This window comes from Euphorbia lathyris, chromosome 7, assembly GCF_963576675.1.
Source record: "Euphorbia lathyris chromosome 7, ddEupLath1.1, whole genome shotgun sequence".
Lineage (NCBI taxonomy): Eukaryota > Viridiplantae > Streptophyta > Magnoliopsida > Malpighiales > Euphorbiaceae > Euphorbia > Euphorbia lathyris.
Genome location: NC_088916.1, coordinates 23,968,622 through 23,978,337, shown reverse-complemented (window position 1 = coordinate 23,978,337; position 9,716 = coordinate 23,968,622). Strand labels below are relative to the sequence as shown.

The 9,716-nt window shown below is 34.2% G+C and overlaps 1 protein-coding gene across 1 annotated transcript; it reads right to left on the bottom strand.

Moving 5' to 3' along the window:
• Positions 1-544: 544 nt before the first annotated feature.
• Positions 545-8,716, bottom strand: LOC136235516 (dolichyl-diphosphooligosaccharide--protein glycosyltransferase subunit 2). Its single transcript, XM_066025228.1, has 20 exons — positions 8,586-8,716; positions 8,330-8,480; positions 7,612-7,804; positions 7,412-7,501; positions 7,060-7,119; positions 6,667-6,736; positions 6,238-6,302; positions 5,520-5,574; positions 4,766-4,893; positions 4,568-4,683; positions 4,110-4,179; positions 3,695-3,799; positions 3,460-3,549; positions 3,228-3,376; positions 2,947-3,058; positions 2,777-2,860; positions 2,313-2,393; positions 1,961-2,185; positions 1,095-1,217; positions 545-867 (listed from the first exon to the last, which is right to left on the bottom strand). The coding sequence occupies exons 2-20, from the start codon at positions 8,476-8,478 to the stop codon at positions 751-753; spliced, it is 2,082 nt and encodes a 693-aa protein (XP_065881300.1). The 5' UTR covers positions 8,479-8,480; positions 8,586-8,716; the 3' UTR covers positions 545-750.
• Between the last annotated feature and the right edge of the window lie 1,000 nt (positions 8,717-9,716).

Genomic DNA, 9,716 nt, shown 5'->3' with positions numbered 1-9,716 from the left:
TTTAGCTTTACTAGCATTACGACATTTTTTACCGTACATAACAATTTGTAAAAAATTGAAGACGAAAAACATTAAAAACGAAGAAAAGAACATAAGTAAAAAATACCATGAAAACGTAGGAAACAAAAAAAAAAGTATAAACAGATTAAAAAAAAACATGACAAAATTATGAAATTTGTGAAATAACAACAAAAAAAAACGGAAAATTGAATTATTTGCTCGATTTTTTCTTTTATTTTTTCCACTCTACAGGATTTTTTTATTTTTCTGTTTTTTACCTTTATAACAAAAATTTTAAATTTTCCCATATTATAATAAAAAATTTAATTAAAAATAAATATTAACATTATATAAATATTTTTTTAAGACAAACATCAAAAAACATTTTCCAGTTTTATAAAACACAAAAAATATTTTATTGTGTAATTAATCCAGCAGTCGAGTTGAATGAAAAGAAGAATGTTCAGATTAATTTAAAGCTGCTACACTTGCTTCATCTGGATGGCTGAAGAAGCAATAATAATGAATAGTACAAAAACCAGTAGATAAGAAAGTTGAAGTGCATAAATATAAATATATTTTCTCTTTTATCAACAAATGTATACTAAAAACCTTAGCAGAGAGTACGTAATTCAAGCAAGCCTGCCTACAAAATTGAGTTAAAATGTCTAATAATGATTTCAACCGGTGGAAGATTTCTCCTCCTTTCCTAGCTAAGCTTCTGAAACTGTAACGTTATTTTAATGAGCTTCATGCAGATTTCAACTTGGATGATGTTGAAGCAAGGTGGGAGAGGTTTCTGTGTCCAACGAACATCAGGAAAACTCCCAAAAAACCAACCATTTTCAGTGTTGTGAAAAGATCCAACTGTGCCCACAAACAACATTATATAATGTCAATACAACTAGGTCAAGAGTAATTGAATCTCCTGCTCAGAAATGGAGATTAATTGAATGCCATCTTATGAAAAATAATGCAGCAAGATTATAAAATGAGTTGGGTAGAACTTGACAGGAAGATAGCGCACATCCAAGTACACAAATCAACTGTGCGCTATCCAACAAGTATATAGATTAAGCAAGTTGAAAACTGACCTTCACCCAGAAAAGCACATAGAGCAAAAGAACTGCTGCAATTCCAAAATGGAAGAGGCCAGCAAATATGGCAGGTACTGCTGAAGAAGGGAAGTTCTTCAGGTTCACCCCTAAACGTAATAGCTGGAGTAAAAAAGAAGTGTTAATATTAAATTCACAAAAGAAGGAAAGTTTAATACACACTAGAGCCTTGAAACTCCAATTCTCAAAAGTTTGCCATCAGACTATTGACCTTTCACACTAAGTTGAATGCGTGTTTATGCAGATACTGTTATAGACTAGAAGGTCGTTTGGCCCAGAACATCATTCAATAGAACAATATTCACATGCACTCAAGGAAGAACAGGTCAAAAGATATTTCAGAGAGTTTCTTAAACAATCTTTGGAAAATTTCACTTTTAGGTGCTGTTTGATAAAACTGAAAATTAAGTGCTGAAAAAATAAGTACTGAATTTTAAGTGCTGAATATTATAAGTGCTGAACTTATTGAATGATTTAATTTTTAAAAATGTATGAGTTGATAATGTTTAACTTAAAATGATAAGTTAAATATTTTGACTTATCAAAATAAGTGGTTTTTAACTTAATTAACTAATTTAAGTGGAGGAAAAACAATGGTTATCAAACGCACTTAAATTAAATAAGTGCTTAACATTTTAATTTAAGCAATTAAGTGCTTTATCAAACAAGGCCTTACTAAAGAACATATCAGACAGCAGAAATAAGTTGCGTGTCATAGAAAGTCTAACCAATAATGACTAGAAGCCTTAGTCAAATCTATTAAAATCATATGCATGTAAAAAGGAATAACACCAAAAAGCTCACTTGGTTGCAACGTTTCTTCCAAAGTTTAACATAACACTTACCCCAAGTAAAAATCCAATCAATGGGAGGAATGTAAGACCCAAAAATGCAAGAGAGAGTTGCTGAGGTGGACGCTTTTCTGGTACCCTAAAGATGTGGTTTATCTCTGCTTTTGGACCATATCTTGAGTATGGTTCAACTGGCTGTGTTGGCGGACGTGGTGCTTTCTCAGGTCGTTCTGGTAGATCTAGGTCAACATCACCAATGGCCTTAAAGAACGAATTCTCCTGAAGAACACAAATAGATGAACAGCATGGGGCAGGTCGTATCACATGTGAGTGTATTATGTTTATACTTTGAACAAGGGCATCACAAATATTATTAAAATAACCATGGTAATAAAAGGAAACTAACCATGGAAGCATCGCCAACCGTAAGCTGAATGTCATATTTACCCGACAGATAAAAAAATTTCTCAACCAATCCAAGAAAATCCTACATGAAAAAATTGCAAAATATGGGGGAAAATGTCATTTTCTCGGAAATAGAATATGTTTGTCATCGAGTAACCAAAGTGGTGTACAGAAATAATTTGAAAAGCCCTTGAATACAATATGAAGCAAGAAAAACTTCAGCCTTAAGGCCCTCAACTGCAAGTAAAGAGACATTTTCATCGTGTACACCCTAAGACGTCTGGATTCCAAAGTAAATTTGGAATAGTAACTTTAAACTCTGGTAGTTAAGTTGCATAAGTTGTTAGACAGAGGTTCATGAACTCAAAACTAATTATTTACTTCATGCAGCAGTCATGAGCTAAAAAACTGCATAGAGAGATAAAGAGACCAAAACAGAAGAAAGAAGATATAAGAATAGCTTACAAGAATTATCTCAAACTTCTTTCCAGAGTTTCCAACCAAAAAGACATGCTCAACCTTGGACTCATGTCTCAACTTAAGAATTGCCTGCAGAGACAAGAAATTCTCAACTAACTCCATACAAAATTGTAACACAAGCTGATGCAACACAAGTTGAAGATATATCTGTAAACCTGATGTGGCTTGAAAGAGTGACCAAGAGGAGTTGTCAACTGAAATGAGAGGCGCAGCTTTTGGAGATGGTTTGCAGATAATGATACAAGATTTTCTCCAGTTAAATCGAGCCTACAAATATTGAAGTGTACAATCATATAGAATTGAGTGAAACAACCACAATCGGTAAAAATGAAACTATGGAAAATGTTTCACGGGCCACAATGAACAGCATCCAATAGACAACATCTAACAGGCATAAAGCATCTTAGTCAACATAGTCAAACTAATATAAACATACTTTGTTTTGACCTCAACAGTCCCAAGATCACTATCAAGTACTTCAACTTCAGCATTGTCAATTTTGACAACTCCAGTGACAAACATTGGAACTCGAGTTTGGCTCTCCGTGGCATAAACTTTTTTATGCTCGGGATCATGAAACACCACCTAAAAGAATTTAGGATGGTCATATTATATGTATTGTAAGAGATCAAAGTGGCATTGTATGCATCAGAAGCGAGCAAGACTACCTCATAAACAAAAATGTAACTTCCAACATCAATACTCTCTGGGAAAGCATCCAAGAAATAGACTGCACTTTCAGGGTCATACTTGAGTTCCTGTGCCATAAAATACAAGAAAGCAACATAGTTGAAAGAAAATAAATCCAATTGACAGGATAATATATAGAAGTTAAAAATAAAATAAAAAAAGATATGAGAACTAAAATACACCCAACAACTGCCAACTGAATCACTAACACACCTGGTTCTCAGTTATGGATGCACCCTTTGCACCAGAACTTAAAACTTGTGCAAGGTTTACTGTCAGAGGAGGTCCATTCGCACCAAGCACAGTATTCACCTTAACCTGGAAATTTGTAAGGAAATAAATAATAACAAATATAGTTGAGCTGCGTAGCAACTAGTGCAGCATATATAATAATAATAATATAGAAGACATGCATAAAAACTTCAGCTATGCAAGTCAGAGTATTTATAAGGAAAACTGATCACTAATAAGACTAAATTAATCAAATAGAAATCATGTAAAGAGAAAGAACCCAGTTCAGTTCTAAAAATGAGAGGCCTGGGAAGTTTCTTCCAAACGAACAGCTTTATGAAAATGAATAAAATCAAAAGGTCAAAGCACAAAATTTCTATTATGGGTGAAGATATACCTTAATTGCATCCTTCTTGGTCAATGAAAGAACAGTTGCTGGAGGTGATAGAATCAAAGGAATGGAAACCCTGCACCACGAAGAAAAAGTTTAGCATCATAATTTCAAAGAAGAAAATAAGCTACTATCAGATTTTGTCAGAAACACTGAGAACATGGATTAAAAAAAAGCTTCAGGAGGATATAAAAGCTATATCAGTATATGTTTAAGGAAAACCTTCAAATATATATATATATATATATATATATATATATATATATATCTTCCAAATTCTTGCTGTTTCTGATTTTTTTTCCTTTTTTTACAGAAAGCTGCATTCCTTAGATGGAATTGGTTACATCTTATATTTCGAAAATCCCTCCATTAGGCATATAGCCATGATCGTAGCTCAATTATAAAATATACCCCCACATAAAACAAATGAATCACACCAGTGTTTACAGCAATTAAAGACTTGCCTATTGCTCTCCAAGAAAGCCAGTGAGTCTACTTGGTTAAATAAGTCTTTAGCATCACCAGGAATATCAATGCTCAGGAAAAACTTTGCCAAACCAACAATTTTGTTGCTTTTCAGCTGAAAAGCCAAACAAACATTAGATAGATTTACCAAAGAAAACTAGTCAAAAGGAACACCAGTGCATTTAATTGTAACTGACATTTAAACTTCCTGGGGCAACAGCTGCGAAAGCTGCCAATCCTCTAACAACAGATGATGTAGTTGAAATTGGGCCATGATGTTCATGTGCATCAACCAGTTTCTCATCAAAGTAAAATGCGCCATCATCTACAATGAGATAAAGCTAAGTAAGCATGTTTCAGAATAATATTAAATAAAATATTACAACCAGGCCAAATGTCTTATCATAGGATCTTTTAAATCAGTGAGGTACAACCAAAGCTGCGAATAAAGTTTGAACAAGATACCATATTGTATTTAAGAAAACCCCACCCAAACAACACAAACTTAAACACCCTATGCCAATTTGCTCTTTTATCCAAGATTGAAAGAAAAAAACCTCCAGCTCTAGAAACAGTATTAAAAATCTAAATAAATAATGAGAATATTACTGAAAAGCAGAGTAACAGATTCCCAAAATCATACAATCCCACCATCCCTCTTAATGCATCAGTGTGAAAGTGACAATGCAAGCTACTGAAGCTCTAATAGGATGTTACATAAATTCATATTTTTTCGTTTTCCAGCAAAAAATTATTCTAAAATTGCAATTTCAAAGTGACAATGCAAGCTACTGATGCTCTAATAGGTTGTTACATAAATTCATATTCTTATGTTTTCCAGCAAAAGTTTATTCTAAAATTGCAATTTGATGGTGTACGACCAGTTATTCACAAGTTCTAAGATAAGACATTAACAGAGGTACATCTAGTAGCAGAAAGCTATGAACGTACCATACTTCTCAATGCTGTCAAGCAGCTTCAGTATATCATTTTTAGTTGTACCAATCTGCTAGCAGTAAGCAATTGTTAGACAAATTCATTACATATAAAAACAACCAAACTAAAGCAACAAACCAAATTCAACGAAATTTACAGACTGCGATAACAATGAGAAGGTTCGCATGGAAGTATTTCTAACTGGGTAGATCAGAAATGGAATGAACATATGCAAATTGTAAAAGACAATCTTAAAAGAAAATACTTAGCATTGGATATATTGGTGGTTATGTAAGCAAGAGCCAAAACCATCTTTTAGGAAGAGAAGTTCATGAAGAGATTAAAAAAATTATTTGGATGCCTAAAACAAAAGCTCGTTCAGAAAGAATATGATGGGCTGACATTTTTTGCTTTGAATATGTCTCACTGAGATCCACAATAGGAAAGCATTAAGCATGTAATACGAAACAGTAAAAACTTTACAAACAACAACTCCATTTGTTATTCTCACTGCAAAGATATTTATCATTAAAGTAAATCTAAATAGCATTATAGCATTTACAAGAAGAAAAATACTATCATAAAAGCCACTTGAACGCAACTACTCCGATATTGATAAGTAAAGCAACCAGAACTGGCTTCATTTCCACAAAACAAACATTGAAATAGTTTTTCAACACTTGACAATAGTTCAAAGTGCTGTAAGCAAAAGCTAAAACACATCCCCAATTACCAGATTCTGATCAATCTCGGATGACGATAACGAGACCACTCCGGCAAGAGCTTCAAGTGCTAAACCTGAAAAGATGATCAGAAATAATTGAGTCAGCATGCCACATCCAAGAGCTGACTTCAGTATTGCACTAAGGATTTGTTCATTGAAAGATATATATAATGCCTACAATTTTCTACTTTTTATGTAAATTTCTACTATGGAATTTCCGAAGTTGTCCATCGGTGTCCATCACCATTTGCAAACACACAAATAGCTACATTTTGCCAAATTTTGGGAATGATCTAAGAACTTTCAAATAGCTATGCAGTTTACAAGGGAATCAGAAAGCAACAATAGCGTATCCCCTCTAAGTTGGAAAAAAAGAAAAGGCAAACGGGTTGTAAAATTATGTTATTAGTGGCTTTTAAACAACCATTAACTCATTACCTGCAGCAAAAGTACTGGATTCAGGATTACTAGAACTGTAGCGCCATCTTCCATCACTCTGACTCAAAGCCTGCAATAATTTGTTAAAACAAAAAACTGTGACAAAAGATATAACATAATATACAGTTAATTCTCATAAATTAGTGTATGCTAACATAAGAACTTCAATTCACATAAAACTCTATTATTTATAAATCAAAACACACTTATTAATGTAAAACCCATTTCTTGATTTGGCAACCTACAATTGGTCAGAACACTGAGTAGGGACATGTACCCAACCTAAAAAAGAATTTCCCCCAACCCAAATCTTGCCACATCAGAAACTAGTTCCACAGAGGCACAAGTAGTCCTGATGGTCCTTACTGCACAAATAATGCATATAATACCAACCTTGATTGAGCGAAAAATTCCTTCAGCATCTCCAAGATAAACATCTCTAGAAATTTGATCCTACAGATAAAAACAATAAATAAACCATGAATTTTAGTAAAAGCTTATAATAAGTACAAGAAATGATACAAGACCGCAATTCAAAATAAATATTTTATACTAAGGGTATTATGACCTCAAACCTACCAAATTTACCCCTTTAGCGTAACATGTTTGAAAAAAAAAAAAACTCATGTTCCCATGCAGACAAAGAAATAAAAATCATCAAAATCAAATCACTTCTTCGCCAACCAGCTAATTCGACTCAACCCTAGGATAACTATAATAATTAGTATTGCAATACATTACTTACCTTAATAAGTGCCAAACCGCCAATTGAATAGTAGAAGTCAAGCAATGTACTTGCACTGCTGACTGCAGCTTGAAGTTTTGAAACAATGCCCTTTAAAAGAATGTAAATCCCACGATCAGAAATCGAACTAGAACATTCTTCTTTAACTATTCAATAAATAGGTCACACCTAGCCAAGTAAGAGATAAATCAAATAAATACCTCAAGAACTTCCTCATTGATCTCGCATTTTAGCATTCCATTGACTTTTAATGCATGGAATGAGTTCTTCAGAGTTGAAGATGAGGAACCAAGGGTTTCCAGTACAGATTTACATGCAGTCCCACTTATCTCAGCTTTTTTATCTATTCCAAGAACCTCAAATGTCCGAAGAGCCTCGTATGTTTCTTCTAAGCTGTTGATAAATGACATCATCTAGTTAGATCATTGTTTCCTTATTATAATGAAAAATGGCAGAATTAGAGCAAACTGGAGAAATTATATGATAATAGATTAAACTTCATTATAGAACAGTAACCAGTGTACCAAACATCACCTATAAGTATGAACAAAGATCACAAGATCAAGTTTTCTTCTTGTCCAGTAACCAGACAGGCAGAACCCACATGTACATTAAACCAGGATTTCCGTATAACAGATACTTAAGTGGTAGAAGTTACAATAATAAATAGCCACCAAAAGCAGAGAGAGAGATAGATCGCAAGCAGTCATAAAAAAAAATTAAGCAGGTTACGCACAGAAACTTCCATCCACATCTCAAATTTAAAACTCAGATCAAACAAAATGCACAAACGAAGCACACCACTGTTTCTCCATGGAACTGTTCCAACGCTTGCCATATACAACAATTAAATAAAAACATAATTAATCTAATTGATTCAAAAAGTATCCAAGCAACCGAGGAGTAGGGATTAAGAACCTTGGAAAGGACCCGTCGATTGGTGCAAAGAGCTCCAAAGCAACAGATCGGTGAGAATCAGAGATCGGTTGAAAGATCGAAGCAGTAATGGAAGAAGAAACCAATGCTACGATAAGCAGCACCAGAAATCCACCTAGACTTCTGGCCATTCCTGCAATGGAATCAGCAAAATAAGAGTAGAGATACAAATGGATCAATGATAATTAGAGATTGGCAAAACAGAAGATAGGTTTGAGATGAGGAGAGGAGAGCGTACCTGCAATGGAGGCGAGAAGAGAAATGTCACTCGAGTGAGAGAGTCTACGTATACGAAGACTAGAGAAGTGCTGTTCTCTCCCTCTAATTGGGATATGGACTAAAATATGCCCCCTAACATTCAAAGACACAGCTAGTTCTAACTTTTATATCCCGAATTAATTCAACCTAGTATATTTTAAAAACATTCTATTTACTTCTAAACTTGTGTAAACTGGTGTTGAGCCATTTAAAAGTTTTAATTAGTCAAATTTGTAATATGAGTGTTTCGAGAGAAAAGATGTTTGAAAAGGTTTATTGGGTTAAAAAAAACTAATTTTGAAAAAGCTGGTTCGGTTAGCTTTTTTTTTAACTTCAAATAAAGGTTTTACCGTATGTTTATTTGTCCTTTTACATAAATAACTATTAGTAATCGGCTAAGTTTTACTAAACAAATTTACGCAATCAGCTAGCCAAATCAGCTAACCAAAAAATTAATCAGCTAACAGCTATTTGACAAATAGGATCACCTCTCAAAATACACCAACAGAACAAAAATAGATTTTAGACAATTTAAAATGGATACACTTTAAGCAAGTTTAGAATACCAATAAATCATTGTAAGCAAGCTCAGGAATGAAATTGTCCGCCGGTACAGGGATGCCTCGGGTTAGATTGACTTACCAGTAAATGAGGAGATTGCATCGGAAATCCAAAAAATATCCATCTCGCCGGCCCGAGGTGATACTTGTTGCTGGATTCCCTCACGAAACAGTAAAATCACTGTCAAAAGTGCTTTCGAGGCTATCCAGGACTGCGGACAGAAAGTTTATTGGCATGATTTCATTTGGGGGGATTTCGCACTGCCATCACGCTCTATGATTTGTTGGGAGACAATTCACTGAAAGTTAACAACTCAAGATCAGCTGCACCTTCGCGATTTCTCTTTTGCATCACGTTGTAATCCTTGTGAAATGGCCCCGGAAACCCTTGATCGTCTTCTTGTCACTTGTCGTTTTGCTTAGCCGGTATGGCGAGCAGTTGAGTCTTCTTTTCGCACTATTCTTGGCACTCCAATAACTTAACCTTCTCACTCGGGCTGCTGATCTTTGTTTTAGCACCCAAGTCGGACATTTGTGGAGGAGCGTCGTAA

What these genes read in the sequence shown, in the direction of transcription:
- LOC136235516 (XM_066025228.1), bottom strand. Translation starts at nt 8,478, where the DNA reads ATGGCCAGAAGTCTAGGTGGATTTCTGGTGCTGCTTATCGTAGCATTG. An exon ending in ATCGACGGGTCCTTTCCAAG is followed by an intron (nt 7,805 to 8,329) that starts GTTCTTAATCCC and finishes ATTTATCAACAG; the next exon opens with CTTAGAAGAAACATACGAGG. An exon ending in AGAAGTTTGAGATAATTCTT is followed by an intron (nt 2,394 to 2,776) that starts GTAAGCTATTCT and finishes TTTTTCATGTAG; the next exon opens with GATTTTCTTGGATTGGTTGA.